The following is a 19,217-nucleotide window of genomic DNA, read 5'->3' as shown; positions in this document are numbered from 1 at the left end:
GGAAGTGAGGTGAATATAAACCATGGAAAATTTGGCATGCATCTATAAAGAACCCTATCTTGGCATGATTGCTATTTATTTTGGCAGTAGGCTTTTATACCTTCTAAAAACAGATTATCCTGTATGTCTTCTCAGTTTGTCTCTATTCATTTTAATCTCAAAGTATAGACTATAGAAAGGGGGAGTGTAGCCAAAATCCATTTCTTTCTCTTTAGATATCATGAGCTGGAAAGGACTTAAATAATGTTTCTCTGATCAGTGGTCACACTCCCCACTCTCCAATTATATCATGAAAATAAAACGTTTGAAGACCTCATTTTTTATAGAGGAACCAGATTGTCTCTGAGTTCTATACGATTTTAATCAGAACAACTTTCTGAAAATAAAAAAAAAACAACTACATTTTTCTGAAGATGAACAACTTCTGTATTTAGACAAAGGTATCAATGAATGGGCTAGTTAAAATTCACTGCAGACAAAACTGTTGTCATCTTGGCTCCTGAAATAAATGGCTCTTTGGCTATTCTGTCCCTTTTCGATACTGGATAAGAGCTTCTAGAGGGAATAGGCAATGCTTGTACATTCAGAGATCTTACTATTCTAAAGGAAACTGCAGCATAGAGTATATACCTTTCAGCTAACATTCCTCTCAGCAGTACAACCAAGCAAGCCTCATGTCCCAGCTTAAATCCTCTCGCTTGTGATCCAAACCATAGCATTTGCATAGTTTGGCCATTCAAATTTTTAACGGGGGAAGTATATTGGCAAACCCAGTAAATTGGACTTCTTTTTTTTTTATTTCAGCATTTAGTAACAGCAGGCTCTGCCTGTATCTAGATGCAAAGTGGTTATTTAAAGCCAGCCCTTGAAGGGAATGCCATGGGAATGGGATTCCACTGGGGCTTAATGGTTTTAAATGAGCACCCCTCTCCCATAGCCATACCACTTGGTCCTGCACTTTTTCCATAGCATTACGTTTGCGCTGCGCTGGATTAATAAAGTCAAAACAAAGCACTGTATCATGTTTTTAGAGATACTGTGTTGCATATGTTAATACCTTGCTTCTGTATACTGACCTCAGGCAGTGGCTAGGACGGCATCTGCAAACTAACTCTTCGAAACATGAGCTGCACACAAATTGCTGTGATGAGGAAAATAATCTTGTTCTGTATTTGTTTTCCAGCTAAGAAGCTCTTTCAAACAGGCCTTTGGAAAGAAGAAGTCCACCAAGCCTCCTTCCTCACATTCGGACATAGAAGAGCTGACAGACTCCTCTCTTCCTTCATCACCCAAATTGCCCCACAGCTCAGGAGAGTGTGGGGCAACATCAATGAAACCATCACAGTCAGCATCTGCGTAAGTCTCTCTCTTGGCAAACCTTTCTTCCCAAATGGGAGGGACTGTGAAACAGACCTCCTCAAGTGTGGCCATTTGCAGTTCAGAAACAATTGCCAACAGCCGTGATCTTTTAATCTCGTGCTCCATCCATTTGCCAGATTTCTCGTGAGCTTCACTCCATTTACACACTACTTTTCCAGCAGCTCTTTCTTAGGTCATTCACTCCTCCTTTCATAGCCTTTACCCAAAATCATCTAGCAGTACAAACTTCTTTCCAAATGCATATCCAAAAGCTTATGTTGTGCTCTCCCTGCACCATTAACAACTTTATCATATCCACTTAGTGAAGGCCAAATGCTACAGTTTCCTTTCTTCATGACATACTAAAAATGTCTTTTTATTTTCCAGGTAGCTGTGAATTTTTATAAGATACTCATCCCTTCTGTTATTACTTTCTCTATTTTGTAGCTACCAATTTATATAATTTTTTTATCTATTTCCCCTCTTCTTTCAGCTTGGATTTTTTTTGCGCAATTTTACTTTTTATTTTTTATTCAAATCACTATCTTTACGATGTCAGGGCTGAGAACAAGTCATCAGTCAAAAGCTGTCCCATTTCTTCTTTATTTTTTGGATGTCTAATATATTCTTCTTACGGAGTTCTCAGCTCCCATTCATATTCTTCTAACTAATTTTTTTTCATTCTGATAAACTCATAACTTCTTCCAATTTGGAGAAATCAACCTCTTTGAACCAACAAGTGCATACTACTAATGCCAGCCTTGCTTTCCTTGTCCTAATTGAGAATAATCAGGTCATAACTACTCTTCCTTCAAGTGCCCGGGAAATTCTAGTCTCGTGACTGATTACTGAGCTTTAGAATAGAATTTCCCTATGTTAGGTAGGTACCTTTTATGATTAACTTTTTATAGACTCTAATGATTTTTATATACTAGATTTAGGAGTTCAACAGCAAATATTCCCACAAAAGAAACCCCTCCACAATAAGTGCTTTTCTTTCCTCACATTCTGTACAGACCAGTGAGGAGTAACTCATCTAGGTCTCTAGTTCTGTTGAGCGTTTTATAGGAAGCTCATACTTTTATGGTTTCAGGTATATGTATGTTTTGGGAGAAGGATTTCTACATGTTTGGGACCCTTGAGTCTGATTTGTTATCAACTTAAAAATCACTAGTAAAAGCCTTAATAGAAAGTGCCTGAACTTAAACAAAACACTTTTATTCTACAAAATTATTTACTCATGATTCACAGATCTGCTTTCATAACCTTATCCTGTTTCCTTTCCTCCAACCCTGCTTTTTTCTCTGTCTCTTTGACTTGCTCTCTAGATGTACTGGTGTTACCAGAATTTATCAAGGGCAAAACTACATATCTAGTCTTTCATCCCAAGCTCTTCCCATGGCTATTTGGTCTCTGAGCCTTAGCTTCCTAAATTCTGTCCAGTTCACAGCCTTCTGTTTCTTCCTCCATAACATTTTTAAACACTGATCTTTCTGATCATATTATCACATTTTTTATTATTGTGACCTTTCAACACAGGATAACATAGATTCCTTCCCTTCCACAGAGAGATCACGTAAAATATATTTATTTAGATTAATTTCTTTGTCTGTTATCCTGTTAATATTACTTTCTTTGGAAGACTCGGTTTTCCATTGCATGATTTAAACTACTGTCACCTTCAAGACTTTTCATAATTGTCAGCAGGCTCTGTTCAAAGATCATGACTTACTTATTCCTTCTACCCAAAGCAACCTACTGATTTAAAAATCCTGAGATTGTAACAAGAAAGAAAAAGTAAAACTCTCTTTTTAACTACTTTGAACCTTTGTCTAAAGTCTGACCAGGCTTCTGAGCTTCTTTATGTGACTGCTTAGGAACACTAACTTACCTTTTTGTTTTTCTTCCTTTTGATGAAGTCGCATCTTCTTATGTAATTTTAGAGTTGTAGGAGCTGAGTGTTGAAGAGCTCTGGAATCTGCAAAAGAAAATTCAGTTCATACTTTCTGCTTCTATTCTGCTTATCTTACCAGTCTAGACAGGTTCTTCCTGCTTCTTCCAGAACTGTCGCCCTGCTTTCTGCTTCATTTTTATCTTCCTTAAAGCTGGCTTGTCGAGGTCTTTTTGTCCATCTCTTCTCACAATGTACCACAAAAAAGCCAAAAAGAAAATAGCCAACAAATAGATACGTGACTTCCCAGTTGTCCAAGTTGTTGTATGAGATAATATATGTGTGTAAACAAAATTTCATTTCTTATTTGGCTAGCATAGGTATGGGCACATCAAACTGAGAACTGTATCATATTTGGAAAAAAATCCTAATATATGCCTTTATTAATTTTTACTCACATTTAAAATATTTGTGCATGTTGTGAATGGTATTCATTATTTTCCTTCTTCAATTTGCCATATTTTTTTTATTTGCCATGAACTTCTTCATCTTCCTTTTGCTTACGGTTTCTTTATATATTTTCTTGACCTGAGTCTCATGTTCTAAACCATTACCTTTACTTTCTTCCAATTGCATCTGTCTAATACGTGTGTATGCAGGTCATCTCTAGTCTGGGCACCAAAGAAAAGGCAAAACGGTCACGTGGTCTACAAGCATAGATCCCGGTAAAATTGAGTGTGGGGCATGGAGTTGTATATCCAACTGCTGACCTGGAGAGTGCTGCATCTTCTTTCCCAAAATGCATTTGCATGCATTCTGGCAATTAAAAGTTGACCTCTGTTTCTTGTTTGTATATTAGTAGTAATAATCAACAATAATAATACTTATTATTATAAAATATTTTTCATATTTAAGTTGTTCTGCAAATATTAACTATTTATAGTGACAGTAATAAAGAGCAAATAACATTTAGTGAATTGACTGAAAATATTGCTTAGTGTAACAACGTAGCCAAAATGCAGTGTTTTATTTTCTACTGGTTCTGTTATGCAACAGATCTAGCTCTGATAATGACACAGAGAGGCAAAACAGTCTGACATGAAAACTGCGGAGTTGTAGGTCCCTGGGCCAGTCATGTGATCTTTTCTCACAATATAATGGTTTCTTCCCTTAAAATTAATGCTTATGAAAAATAATCACATGGTGATTACTTTTAATCTATCTTTAAGAAAGAAAAAAAAAAACCCAAACACATTATTTCAGACACCATACATTACCAAATGACAAACTATAGGCAAAATGTCAACCATCACAGATCAAAACCATTACAGATCAAATTCTTCTAGATCATGAAGTCGAGGACTGTCTCTTTGTGTATGGTTCAAAACAGAGAAAACTGTTGGCTGTTGGTGCCTAACAGGTAATAAGTATCAGTAGTGCAGTTTAATCAGCATACTTCAGTTCTGACTATTGCTACTTAGGAAAATCATAACTTTGCACCAAAGAAATGATGCAGATATAAAATCAAATTAAAACCAATGGGTGATACACACTCAAAAAAAAGATTTCTGAAAAAGTTTTAACAACTTTTTTTCCACCATAGTGAACTCTCTAACTAAACTGGAAAGGTATAAAGCAAGCTGGTAATTTCATCTGGTGAGGGCTTTTTTCCTTTTTTAATTTGCAATTTGAGCCTTTTCATGTTTCTTTGATAAGATTCTTTCTTCACTCATAGGTTTCACCAGCAGCAAGCATTTTCTGTACTTTGATACTTAGTAATGACACTGCTTTGGGGGGAGAACCTTCCTTTAATCTTCTGCCTGTTTCCTGCTCCTCTTTAGGATCTGTGAGTGCACAGAGGCAGAAGCTGAAATTATTCTTCAGCTAAAGAGCGAGCTGAGGGAGAAAGAGCTAAAATTAACGGACATTCGTCTTGAAGCCCTCAGCTCTGCACACCATCTGGATCAGATTCGGGAAGCCATGAACCGCATGCAGGTCAGTGCAGTAGCTTAAGTGATGACAGGCGTGCACACCAAAGGTATGCCTGATGTATTTCCTTTCCCAGTACTTTGTTTCAGGTACCAAAAAGGTGTCAATACAAAGTAAATTGCTAGATTGACAGCACTTCCAAAGGATGGATATGATAAACATTCACATAATAATAATAATAATAATAATAATAATAATGATATTCTTAGCCTTTATATTAACAGCTAAAATGTGTTTAAGAGATATGGAAGGAGACATAATCCCTGCCCAAAGCATGTTTGTTATCTAAACCTTGTGACTGGGGAAAGCAACATGACAGTCAAGCAGATCAAGAAGTGATTTCTACAGAGCTTTAAATCCTTGGGCTGTGTGGGGGGCAGGAGTAAATGTGCATACCCTCTCATCATTTCTGATTCCTAACCCAGTCATGGCTTGCTGAAGCAAAGTATATAAAATTGAACTAAATTATTGTATCCAGCATCACTAAAATTTCACTACATTATTTTGTGACACTGCTCCAAATTCTTCCTGAACACATTTCTCATCAGAAAAGTTTTCCTTTCATGAGGCTGAAAGGATACAGAAAGAATGGCAGTGTTCTTCAGTGGAGCACGGAGCTTTATGGGACTCAGCACTGTTGCCCACATACAAGAGTCTAGTATCATGTTGGGTGCCCAAAAGTATCTACAACATCTGCACAGTATGACATAGGTCCTTCAGTAGATCTGGGCCCTTCTGGAATGACAGGTGAGATACCTAGGACATCCCTGAAGGCGCTATAAACCTGTATTTGGGAAACAGAATCAAGGCCATAGGGTGGGGATTCAGGTTGAGACTAGGACAGCTACATTTAGATGTCTAGGTATGAGCTAGGTGATAAACTCCTGTTGTAGTCAATTGAGTTTTAGTCCTGCAGTAGTGGGGCCTAGAGAGCTATCCTAAAATCATCCTAAAATAGGTATAGAGGGTGAAATTGAGTTGTTTGAGCATAGGCGCCTATTACCATTTGAACCAGCCTCAGGTATTTGCATCTGCACAGGACTTGTAGGTTTAGCATTCTACCCATGGAAGACCGTGTTTACAATGACACTGGAAACCCACATTTACACAGCTGAATCCAGCCCCAGTGGCTTGTCAGCTGAATTGCTCTGTGCTGGGCGCTTAGGTCAGGTGCAGCTGTAGGCACTTTTGTATAGATGTCCACAGCGGCTGATTTCATAACTACCAGATTTGGTGTGCTTGCTGTCTTTTCTAGACCTTTTTGTTTATACCATACCTACAGCACTCTCAGCCACACCTTTAAACATCTGTGGTACCTGCCATCCTCCCAGGTGTTCACACCACTAGATGCCAACATTGCTACGGGATATTTGGCTGAACTACAATTAGGGGGAAGAATAATCAATAACTGGTCTGTAAATATGGGTTTCAATTGTTCAGACGTAAATAAAACTGGAGCCACTAAAAAGTTTTTAGGAACTGTAAGGGATAGAATACAGTCAATTGCAATGGTGGAGAACAGGATATGAAGGCTTATAGGCTGATTATGGTCTTAAACTGGGATATGAGTGCCTAAAGCAGGTGAACTCCCCAGAGAGAGGAGTCTGCTGTAGTCACAGGCCTTCAAATTTTGACTTTCACCAAAGCTGGGCAGAGGCAACTAGTTCAGATGCTGTCGCTGGTAATCACCACTTCTTCTGAAGTTTTCCCAAAAGGACAGGCAGCCACCTTGGAGTTGCCAAACTTTGTGATGTTTTGGAGAATTGATGAGGATTGGTAAGGGGGAAAAGTAAGATTGGTGGGAATGATATATGAATACTGTGTGTATTCAAAGCATCTTAAAACTCTAAAGCTCAGCTGAATGGAAGACTGCTAAGAGTCATGTAATTAACCAGCATAAATTGCAGAGTAGATGAGAACTGTGTGACTCATTTCACCATGGTTCCTGATTTGAACCCCAGGCTAAACTGGTGCATTCATCTATTACCTTCTGTCACTGTTTTGCTGGTTTGTCCCTTCCCTTTCACTATCTCCTCACCTTTGCCTATATGATCTAATCTTTTTGTAGCTGTTGCAGGGTTTTTTTGTGATGCTATCCCTTATGTTTTTACTTGTATAATGTAGCTCAACAGCCTTCATAAAAGAATAGGACTTTTAGCAGAGTGTTAGTGAATGTGGAATTAAATTTGATGTGCAAAACCGTCTGCAAGAATAAGCAGTTGCTTTGTACTGTGCTTCGTGAAGCGACTGAAAGCTAGATTTAGCTGGTACCAGGCTGTTCTCAGGCTAAGTTTTCATTTCATTATTGTACATTCAATAATCACTTGGAACCACAGAGGATTTAGCTAAAAAAAATTCCTAGTTGTTCTGATTCATCTGTCACTGTATGTTTTCATCAAAGAGGGTTTGCTGGCCATTATGTGAACAATCCCATGTTTGAATGATCAAAAAGTCTTATCTGATAGCAAGAAGGGTTATGAAACTGTTAAACTATCAATATCTAATTGTCCATTTTGAATTTCATTTCTCCCCTGTGAAGTTACTGCTTAAATTTTACACTCAATGGCAGTAATAATTTTCTGTGACTTCAGAAACATTGACACGTCTAAGATATTAACAATAACTTTCTTAACTGACCTAAAATATTTGACAATAAAAAGTAGCTTATAAAACTGGAGATAGCTGGGAAAATTCTCACCATACTTGTATTATGGTCAACTGTACAATAAACACAGAAGCTTGAAGCTTATGTTGTTTAGGAACTGTCTTGAGGCAAAAGCTAAAACAAGGTTATAGGAGTTTCTCCCCTTCATTTCAGAAGTGAAGGCAATCCAGTTTTCACTGACTGGGTTATACTTCTGATATATAGTGCTACATACTGTTGTGAAAGTGGTAAACCAGTTAGCTCCTGCAGGCAAACAGCAAGCACCAGAATAGCCACCCCCAGTGGTTTTCTGAAAGAATAACCTCCTGTGCTTTTATGTTGATTTCTTTTGAATACAGAATGAAATTGAGATATTGAAAGCTGAAAATGACCGTTTAAAGGCAGAGACTGGAAATACTGGAAAGCCTGCCCGGCCGTCATCAGAGTCTTCAAGCAGCACATCATCTTCTTCATCACGGCAGTCACTAGGACTTTCTCTGAACAATTTAAACATCACAGAATCTGTTACATCAGGTAGACATCTTTTAGGCACATGCGTGCCTCAGCAATTAGTAAAAATTTATTATTTTCACCCTCTTAATGGGCCATATATGAGGCATGCCTGAAAATTAAAATGCCTCGTATCACTCAGGTAAACATCAGATATACATTCACTAATGGAGATGAGGAAGAATGCTGGCAGTCATTTCTGAAAATGTAGCTTTTAGAAGTTTCTGAATAATAGTAACAGATTGTTCATTATGTTTACCTAGTTCCTAGCTATGATGCTACCTACCTAGCTGGTCATCTAACTACTCTTTGGTCTTCTAGTTTACAATTTATTTGAAAAGAACAGTATCTGTTGTAGTGTACATGGCAACTGTATAGATACATTCTCTTGTCCCTATGGGACAAATATGAGCATAGTACATGAAACTTTCTTTTTTGTTTACAGACCTTTTATCGTTCTGTTAGCTCCTTAACTTCATTTCGTATTTGCAGCTGGGGCAGAAGGTGGTCTCAGTTAGCTTTATCCCTTACATTTTTTTTAATGTGGTATTGTTGGACCAAATCACAATTTATCACAGGAGCCAAACCCTGCCTGGCTTATTAAGCACTCTTATTGTCTTCTGTGAATGAGAGAAAGCAAGCAGAACTCTGGTCCACATCCTGAACATTAACATTTGATTATTTTCCATGCCATAGAGTTTATGATAATAAGCCTTCTACACTTGTTTTGATAACGTAGCCAAGAAACAGAAGTGCTGTCTCTAACATTAGAACCAGGAGCGGAGCAGAGCAGAAGCAAAGCAGCACTCATTAGCGTAGACTCCACAGAAAGTATAATGCAGTCTCTGGAAGCAATAAAAATGTGGCTAATAATTGTAGAAAGAGTCTAGGCAAGAGTACAGCTGGGAACGTGCCAAACTGCCTGACTATAATTTGGATTGGCAGTTAGTCGTATTATCTTGCCAGTCATTGATTACACGGATATTTGAATATTTCTTCTGGTTAATATCAGATTTTATATGAAAATTGGTATATTTTTTATTTACATTCCAGCCTACGTTTTTTGCCAGGTTTAACTTTTAGAATGGATGAGCCTGAGCTGGGCCTCAGTATACAATGAAGTGTTGCAAAAACAGGGAGAAAAAGTTTAACTATGGTTCTTGCTCACACGTCCACACACATATAAAAAAAAAAAATTCAGAACAGAATTTTTTTCAAAATGGTAATTGTAGAATCTCTTTCATGAGCAGCAGCTATTAGCACTTTGTTGCTTGGCATGAACTCTTGTTTAGATAAAGGAATAAACATAATATAAGCTTTATATAATTTTCTGTGTTATTGGTTCTAAATGTTTTTCTAGCATGCAAAGTAATTACTTCTGGTTATAAGAAATTAAAGAAATAAGGGTGCCTAATGAGGAGTGGAGGATTTCATTTGATCATGGATCCAGCCTTTTTGATCATTCTGAGTATCATTTTGTGGCCGTGCCAGAGAACTTGGAAGGGTGACAGCTTCCTACCAAGTCTTGTGGGATTTCTGCAGTAGCTGGAGTACTGTTGAACAAAAGTCCCTGAGATGGGGAGGTTAATCATGCTGGGGACTAAGCTGAAAGATATAATGAGGGCTTTGGCTCATCATATTAAAAAGTGCCGTGGCACTTTCTGGGAGACCAGCGTCTCCAAATGACTGTGGTCATCATGACGAAAGCTTTCCATTGCCACTTTCTAAGGGTATGACCATCTCCTCCAGATACGTGTGAGTGGCAAGAGGGAAGGGGCTCGGTGGTCACAGACACCCATATTTCAGTCAGTCATTACAGTAAAGAGCAGCAAACAAGGACCAGTACAAGACTCTGTCTGGACTGTCCAATGAAGAGGGTGCCAGACCTCAGACACCATAGTGCACCTAAGGAGGAGGCCTGGCAGGAGCTAATTAAAGCAATTAATACCACCATTAAATTAGACCCTCTTGGGCATCTTTTCAGCCCCTTGTGTCAGTGAGAGGGAGAGCTCTTAGTAGAAAGTGGAATTTTTTTCTAGCCACAGAGAGATGCCTCATTCCTAAAGGCTTACAGAAAAATGTATTTAAAAGGCTACCTGAGGGTCATTTAGAGATTGAAAAATTTCACCGGGGGATCAGATATATTGTAAATTGCCCTCAGATAAACTATGACATTATGGAAACTCTTAAGGTTTGTCAACTATGCTGAAACACAAGTGAAGTGAAACATCAGTGTTGATGGCACAGAAAAACTGGCTGCCTGGAACAAAACAAGCATGGATTTGTTTAAGCTCCCAACAAAAATGCTTCTTTATTCAATCAATTAAAAAAAAAACAAACAACCACAACAGCAGAATCTGCTTTCTAGATCTGGGTGTAAGCTGTCCAACATTTTACGTGAGGACTTATTTTTTAATAGATTCATATACATAAGTCTTTTTTGGTTTTGCTTTAAGTGAGTGACTGAATCTTACTGGCACCTCATTTAATTTGGTGAAATCCGACCTTGTGCAATTATGACATGAAATCAATGCTTTTCTTCAATCACCACAATAAGAACGAGCAGGACTTAGGGTAGTGGATTACTGTGCTGGCCTTTGAAGAAAATGCAAATCCATAATATCTCCTAATTTGATAGTTACTTTAAATGTCTAACAGTAAAATCTCTGAGAGAACTTCTAGAGGAAGACAGCAGTTTTATCCCTTGCAATAAAGCTACAGGCTCAGCCTTCAGTGAGAAATACATCCTTCTGCTATCTCATTTTAGGAGTTAGTGAGGAGGTAGAAACAGAGGCACAGAGCAGATCAGAAACACACTTTACCTCCAAGAAAAATGAAACCTTTTCTTAGAGGAATGGATGAATACAGAGTCCCATATTCTGGAGGAATGCAAAGTGGTTTTCTCAATGGATACTGTTTGTAAGCCTGTATTGTGGGGGTAAAAAAGACTCTATCCATGCCATGTGTACCGAAGGTAAAGAAATCAGCTGGAAAGAGAAATTAAAATGCTGTTTTACTTCGCAGCAAACATATCAGTGCAAGGATTTGTTGCTTTTCCCCTGACGGCATTCTAAAGGGCACAATGCATGCCCAAAGATATAAATTTAATTTAGGTTTTAAACACATTACTTTGTGGATGTATGGTAGTTTCGAACAAGCTCCAAGAAGGAAAGCAAAGGCAAGATTATAATGCAAGAATTTATTTATTTATGGAGTCCCAATTTGTTTCTACATTATTAAAGTTCCTAAATTGCTTCAAAAATTGACAATTTGTAACTTTTTTTCATCTCCAACAGAAAAGACAAAGTAGGAAAAAGTACAGATTAAAATGATTGCAAGTTCTTGTGTTGGCAGCCTTTCATTTTAAATGAAAAACCCTTTGATCAAATATTGAACTGATGATGCAAACATAACTGATATGATTTGTCAGGTTGATCACTTTCCTTCCCTTCTTTTACTGCAGATATTTTGTTGGATGATGTCACTGATGGAGCACTCCACAAAGAAGGTCATAGCGTGAAAATTTTAGTCACCATAAACAAGGGCTATAGTCGAGCCAAGGTAAGTTCATTACCCAAAGGTCTAGACGCAGAATTATAGCTCTGACAAATCTTGCGGTATAGTAGCTCAACTTGTTTCTGTATTTTCAGTCAGGAACTGGAGGAAAATATCCTAAAGATAGCAGCTCTCTTCTCTGTCATCCATGCTTAATACAGTTAGGCGCTCTCCGTAGACTAAAGTCATATGGCCTCCTTCTGCCTTTGTGGTGGCTCAGACACTACCAATTCTCAGTTTAATTAGTAGCAAGATGTTCTGGGACTTGCTGTCTCCATTTTAAAAGTTGTTATAAATTAGATCTATGCCTCAGACCCCTTAGGCTGCAACTATGAATAAGCTGCTGAGGTAATAAATTTGGAATTGCATGGTTGTGTTTTCATGTTTTGTACTACAAAAAAAATTATAAACACAATGCAACTTCTATTTATATTCACCTCTTTATAAATACAGATACAATCTAAGAGCAGAATAAGATACTGTATTTCCTTTCTTAGAAAGATGTAGCAAAGTAATATCTTCTATACCTATTTCTAGCACAGAGATTATTAACAAAGTTGTAACATCACATATTATTTTTCTTCATTGGGAAATTTATTAATGTTCATAGAAAACTAATTACCACCATTTTTAGTCCAGTTTCCAAAAATCTCTCTTTGCAGGATCAAAAATCACATGCATATCTGATAGGATCAATTGGAGTCAGCGGAAAAACAAAATGGGATGTTTTAGATGGTATAATCAGACGTCTCTTTAAGGTAAGACAGTGAAAAACTAGCTCAAGTATTCATTCAATTTTCTTTTTCACTTAAGAAAAATTCTGTATTCTTTGGGTTGTCTTGCCAAGTTTTTGCTTTGTTTTGGTTTTTGACATATAGCTAACAACAATATTAAACTTTATTCTTAATGTTGCTGTTCTTTTTTCATGATTGTTGCCAGTTCTCTCTTGAATGTGACTGCAAGAATCTCCTTGTCAAATGATTTCACCTGTACCAAAATATTTTCCAAACTGCTTTCATTCAATAACCATTTTTATTTTTATATCTTATGTTTTTATATAATTTCAGGAATATATTTTCCGAGTGGATCCGACTACTAGCCTGGGTTTAAGCTCTGACTGCATTGCTAGCTATTGTATAGGGGATGTAATTAGAGCCCATAGCCTAGAAGTGCCTGAACTGCTGCCTTGTGGATATCTGGTTGGAGATAATAACGTCATCACTGTGAATCTGAAAGGTAAAACCCCAAGAATATTTTTGCAAACACTGTAGAGTTCTTCACTCTATTCCCCCATCCCTCCTTTTTTTTTTTTCTTACACCTGACCTTTCTGTATTTTGTCTCCAGTTCAAGGACTCATTTGTCACATAAACTCTCTGCATGACATCATACAATACCTAATGCAGTGGGGCATTTTGAGACAAATCTAAAAATATCTCTGTCCTTCTCTGCCTGACTGCCAAATCACAGCAAAATACAAATTTCTGAATAGTGGCAAAAAAACCCAACCCCAAAACAGAGATTATGATGAGAAATATTTATGCCTTACCCAGTTCCACAGGAAAAATTCAATACATTTCAAAAGCTGTAGGGATTTGCTTTTGGAGGGGAGGGGGGGACCTTCAGAATAACTATGCATACGTTGATGTGACAACCGGTAACCCTTGTGACTGTCACTTTGACCTTTTTTTTGTCACGGTTGCCTGTAGTGTCTGAAACATACATCTTTGCCTCACTGAGCCTTCTCTTCACATTTACTTTGACTTCATCTCTCCCACCCATCTTGTCCTACTACCACTGTTTAATATTTTGGCCCTGTGGAAGGATATAAGCATTTCCACAATAATGAAGCCCTTGATAGGAATTTGATTTAGGCAGAAGTATCTTACCTTGCTTTGAGCATAGCACTGATGCCATCAGATGCTGGGCCAAACCTTATCTACCTTAGCAAGGACAAAGACAGGCCATTTTTCTTTTCTTTTGTTCCCAGGAGTGGAAGAAAACAGTTTGGACAGTTTTGTGTTTGACACATTAATTCCTAAGCCAATTACCCAGCGGTACTTTAATTTGCTGATGGAGCATCGCAGAATTATTCTGTCGGGACCCAGTGGCACAGGAAAGACCTATTTAGCTAACAGGCTGGCTGAATATATTATAACTAAATCTGGCAGAAAAAAAACTGAGGATGCCATTGCAACTTTTAACGTAGATCACAAGTCAAGCAAGGTAAGTTACAGCTGAAAAGGTAACCTATTGCCCAATTTGTAGTGATGATGCAGAGCAGATCCTATTAATTGGCATACTGTTTTCTTGCTCAGTTAGCGTTTTTTCCTACAAGAATTCAGTCTCCGATCCCAGTGAGGAACAGAGACCAGATCTTTCTGCTCTAAACAAACCATTGAAGCACTGTGAAGGAAGTCTGAATTTTCCCTCCACTTGAGGAAACCCACCTTAAGGATAGATGCAGAGTCAAATTCCTGTGTAAATTCAATTCTTAAAATGCCTGTAATTCCTTCGTCGGAAAGGTTGGATATATAGTAATACTAGTCTGACTTGCTTTTTTATAGTGATAATAGCAGCCTATTGTTAGCAAAGATTTCAGAACGGGGATTTTGAATTACTGTCTTGGGTTCAGCTTATTAATCTGCACTGGATAAATACAACTGCTGCCACGGTTTCTGGCGTGCATCGGTCAGGAAGCTGACCGTACTAAAATTACCTCATGCATCATGTCACATTCACAGTAATTTATATAGCTCAGATTATCAAGCTTCTAGCATGACTGCTGTGCTAGCCACAGATAATACTATTCACTTGCTGTTCTAAATTGGGTACACTCCTAACTTGGTACCCAGGGAAAAGAAAATGAAAGGTTTTGCCCACAGCTTTCTGATTTGTACAGAACATAATGAATGTTAACATAATATAAGAAGGAAGACCATACAGATCCCAAAGGGGTGAGGGGACCATTCCAGTAAAAACACCGCTTTTCACTGTCTTTATACAGAGGATTTGTGATGCCATTTACTTTGGCAGGGGATGTGTTTACGTTTTATTTTTATACCATATGCATTTATAATTAAAATTGTCCCACAAAAGAGCAAGCTTTTGGATTTCTGGTAAATTGCTTGTTGTATGTGGTTTTGTTTTGGGGAGGTTTTTTCTGGTGGCTTTTTTTTTCCTTTTTCCTTTGTTTCTATTAAGATTTATATAGAACTTTTGAATTTGTAGTAAAAAAGAAAAAACAACATTGTCAAATACCAAGTGTGTTTGAATAATACAGATGGTGCTATTCCATGGAAGAAACCCATGATGTTCCCCTAGAGACACCTGATCATAAAAGGCCAAACAAAAATCTTTCTTGAAATAAAAAAAGATTGCATGTTCCCATTAAAGAAAAAAAGATTCTGCTATCCCTGATCCAGGAAGTAAAAAGCAATAGGAACTTTGGCCATAATACTGAGCATTCCCAACGCTGACAAAATTAGATACCCCTAGGGATACAGCTGTAAAACTTGAGTAACCCAGACCCTCAAGGGCAACAAAGTGTTGAGGAAAATATGAAATGTTGTGATTATAGAAAGCTTTCTTTTACTCCATCACTAAATGGCAGCCAGACAGATAGCTGACAGAAAAAAAGGATTTACACAACAAACTTTATTATGAGCCGTGATATAGTATCCCCAAAAGGTCAAACAGATTTTCAGTGAGACTTGTAAAAGGAGATATCTGAGGGAGAAGTTCAGTATGCCTAAATTGTGTGATAATTTGGTGGGGTTTTTTGGTATATAAATGTGGCATTCATAAAAATGGAGGTCCAACAATTAATGTGAATATCTCAGCCCATTGGAAAAGGCATATTTTATTGCAGCTTATTTTCCACTGGAGATAAGATATTTTATCAGCAGGTTTCTAAGGAATGTGTCCACCAAATAGGAATGTGTATGCTTCAGTCACTTGCCTCATGTTTAGTGCCTTTGTTTTTCCTAGCATGTGGCCTCAGTGTTGCTCTATCTAAGAAGCAGGTCTTCCTGCATGTGCCGATCCAGCTGAATGACCCACAGTGGGGAAACTCTGTAGCAGCCTCTTTATCTTTCTGAAAATCTTTTCCACTGAAATTACATCTATGGTCTAATTGGGTTAATCTTTTCTGGTTTTTCTTGTTAATTCTGCTGAAGGATCTGCGACAATACCTAGCAAACCTAGCTGAGCAATGCAGCGCTGACAACAATGGTGCTGACCTCCCTGTGGTCATAATTCTTGATAACCTCCACCACATCAGTTCACTAAGTGACATCTTCAATGGTTTCCTCAACTGTAAATATAACAAATGGTAGGTAGCAGCTCTTCTCTCCCTTTTCACACACATTTTGCAATTAAAACAGTAAAAGCTGTTTGTCATTTTACAAAATAAAATGTCCCAGTGGAAACTTAGACTCCGATAGGCTGTCAGCAAAGCCCTTGTGTGCTTGAATAATTTTAACCCTCGTCAGCCACGTACTTAAGTGTCTGCTTCACTTTACTTAGATGACTCCCATGCATCTCAGCGAGATGTAAATGTACCATGGAATTTAAGAATGTACTTAAACGCTTGACTGAATTAGGGTCTTATCCTTTTCACCCTGTCAGATCACACAAGCTCATTAGTACTATGAGGACAGCTTATGGGAGAGTAAGAAGAAATGCACTTTATAATAGTGGAATTCGGGATATGTGTGAACCCATGAACCACGCCATGCAGAAGCACTGTGTATCTGGCAGACTTGCACTTCCTACAGTTTTCTTGTAGCAGTGTGGAAGTATGAAGTTTGCTGACTGTCCTTTATTGCCAAGCAAGAATAAAAATAATGTTTTCGGGAACTTTTACTGGCCTATAACATTGGCTATTTCTGCTGTAAAAGTGCCATCATAGGGACTTCCCTTCATAAAATCACTGCATGCTGTGTCTTACTCATGAGATTCACTGGCTTCTGAAATTCAAACTCTAAGCCTACTGCAAAATTATGAGGTACATGAGGACAGAGTTGCCTCATTTATTTCTTTATTACAGATGAGTACTAGTAAACTACAAATGTGCAGAGAGGGAAATCATACAAGAATAACATTAAAAAAAGGGCGCCTCAGAGATATTTTAAATCTAAGACTACAATACATTCAGAGACTCTTTTAAAATTGGCCTAGTGCAGATAAGAAGAAAGAATATTCTCTGAATATCTGAGTGGATTCTCCCTCAAAAAAAACCCTACTACTTTTCTCTTTTCAGTCCCTATATTATTGGAACCATGAACCAGGGAGTTTCTTCTTCACCAAATCTGGAGCTGCATCACAATTTCAGGTACATTCACTCTATTTACTGTGGCTGTGTTTGCACAGCTCGCTGCTTCTCAGCCCAGTTCTTTGACAAACATTGATCATGTGTCTCGTCACAGCTTTTTAAGTGTTTTAGCTTCTGCATCTCTCCTGTATTGATGGGTCTCGGAATGGTGGTGGGGAATGGTGAAAGAAATAAGATATTTTCTGGCACCTCTTGCAAGATGCTGAAGATGATTGCATTCTTGCATTCCATTTGTCTTCAGCATTGTCTTGAATTCCGGCTGAAACCTGTAATGATTGTGTTGTAGCAGTGGGCAATAGTGTGGTTTATTGGAGCAGTTTTATACTCGCTGACTAATGAGACTCAGAAGCTTATGACATTACCTTCATCTATATGTTTAAGAGGAAATGATGTATTTGCTATTCCTTGCTGCTTGACATTTATCCTTTCTGTGCAGGTGGGTGCTGTGTGCTAATCACACAGAGCCTGTTAAAGGTTTCTTGGGCAGATATCTGAGAAGGAAACTGATTGAGACTGAAATAGAAAGGAACATACGCAATAATGAGCTCATCAAAATCATTGACTGGATCCCCAAAACATGGCATCATCTCAACAGCTTCCTAGAAACGCACAGCTCTTCAGATGTAACCATTGGTGAGTCCACTGGTGGAGTGGTTTGAAATAAGGATGCAGGCTGAGCATTTTAGAGATTTGTGAAGGATATATCTTTCCAAAAATTGTCATCTTTCAATGGGAAGTACATCAGTATGGGGAATTTGTGTAGTTGCCAGCAAGATTGACATGAAAACAGGAAGTTTAATGAGAGAGTATGTATTTCCTGGTACTTCTGCCTTGCTTGCTGAAGACTTTCAAGTAAATGTTCATAATTTTAAAAAGTTAAATTTACAAAAAATTACCTCAATAGCTACTTTCCTAAGCTTAATTTTTTTCCCTGCTTTCACACTGAAGTATAATTACAGCAATAAACACACTTGGACAGTCAGTTCAGCAAACTAGCAGGTGGGAGATATACATGTACCTGAGGTCTTTTAGTGGAATAGTTATGTTAGCAAAGAAGTCATCCTTTTGCATAGCTTTGCCCATAAAACTTGTAAGTGTTCATCAGGCCCTAGAATTGGATAAAGTGACACTAGTTCATTTTTAATAACAGGAGACTGATAGCTCCCTTATTGTAGTCCTGTATTAATATTCTCTTCACTTGAGTTTGCTGCAATACTACTTTTTTAATTCTGTGAAGATTATTTTTAGTGTGTTCCCTAGTTCCACTTTTTTTAACACACAACTTGACTTCTCAGGTCCCCGCCTCTTCCTCCCTTGCCCTATGGATGTTGACGGCTCCAGAGTGTGGTTCACAGACCTCTGGAACTATTCCCTGGTGCCGTATCTTCTGGAAGCTGTGAGAGAAGGACTTCAGGTATGTCATTTGTTTCCCAGCAATTTTTTTTTCATTAGTTCCATAGGCTTTCTCCAAGCTACTTTTAACCAAGGCATCCAAGTATGAATGCTGTTGTGTTTGCAAGAAGAAAATCTGTGGAGGGATTATAGAAATCAGCCTTGAACTCCTTTTGACCTGCTCTTACTCTGATGTATAATTTGGCTTTGTCTGCTCCAGCACTAGCATATCTTGTATTTTATGAAGAGGGTTTCTCCTCTGTGACTGGAGGAAGGTTCTTCTTTTTCCACTGTTTAAAAAGTCCACAGCAATGCTAAATACAGCTCAGGTTGCCTCCCTGAGTCAAGGCAGTCTTAGCCTACCCCTGCATGGAAGTTAATAGCCCTTACACTGGTGCAAGAAAATAGCTCTGGTCCATGTAATCCTCTCCCACCTACATATGCATGTAGGCACACAGGCTTGCGGAGGAAAGCTTGTGAACAAGGATAATTTCACCGTTCAGGAAAAAAAAAATGTTTACTGGCCTTATCTAACCAGATTGAG

The 19,217-nt window shown here is 38.0% G+C and overlaps 1 protein-coding gene across 1 annotated transcript in view; it reads left to right on the top strand.

Annotated features, from left to right (window-relative positions):
- The window catches only part of NAV3 (neuron navigator 3), a 280,691-nt gene that overhangs the window by 255,876 nt on the left and 5,598 nt on the right, over window positions 1-19,217 (top strand). The window contains exons 26-37 of the mRNA XM_009327527.1: window positions 1,184-1,356; window positions 3,910-3,975; window positions 5,092-5,245; window positions 8,243-8,417; window positions 11,857-11,954; window positions 12,611-12,706; window positions 13,016-13,184; window positions 13,937-14,172; window positions 16,125-16,279; window positions 17,210-17,281; window positions 17,718-17,914; window positions 18,577-18,695. Of these exons, the coding sequence (XP_009325802.1) occupies window positions 1,184-1,356; window positions 3,910-3,975; window positions 5,092-5,245; window positions 8,243-8,417; window positions 11,857-11,954; window positions 12,611-12,706; window positions 13,016-13,184; window positions 13,937-14,172; window positions 16,125-16,279; window positions 17,210-17,281; window positions 17,718-17,914; window positions 18,577-18,695 (1,710 nt within the window). The remainder of the gene's footprint in view (window positions 1-1,183; window positions 1,357-3,909; window positions 3,976-5,091; window positions 5,246-8,242; window positions 8,418-11,856; window positions 11,955-12,610; window positions 12,707-13,015; window positions 13,185-13,936; window positions 14,173-16,124; window positions 16,280-17,209; window positions 17,282-17,717; window positions 17,915-18,576; window positions 18,696-19,217) is intronic.

Source organism: Pygoscelis adeliae, unplaced genomic scaffold, assembly GCF_000699105.1.
Source record: "Pygoscelis adeliae isolate BGI_AS28 unplaced genomic scaffold, ASM69910v1 Scaffold113, whole genome shotgun sequence".
Lineage (NCBI taxonomy): Eukaryota > Metazoa > Chordata > Aves > Sphenisciformes > Spheniscidae > Pygoscelis > Pygoscelis adeliae.
This window is presented reverse-complemented; position numbering and strand designations above follow the sequence as displayed.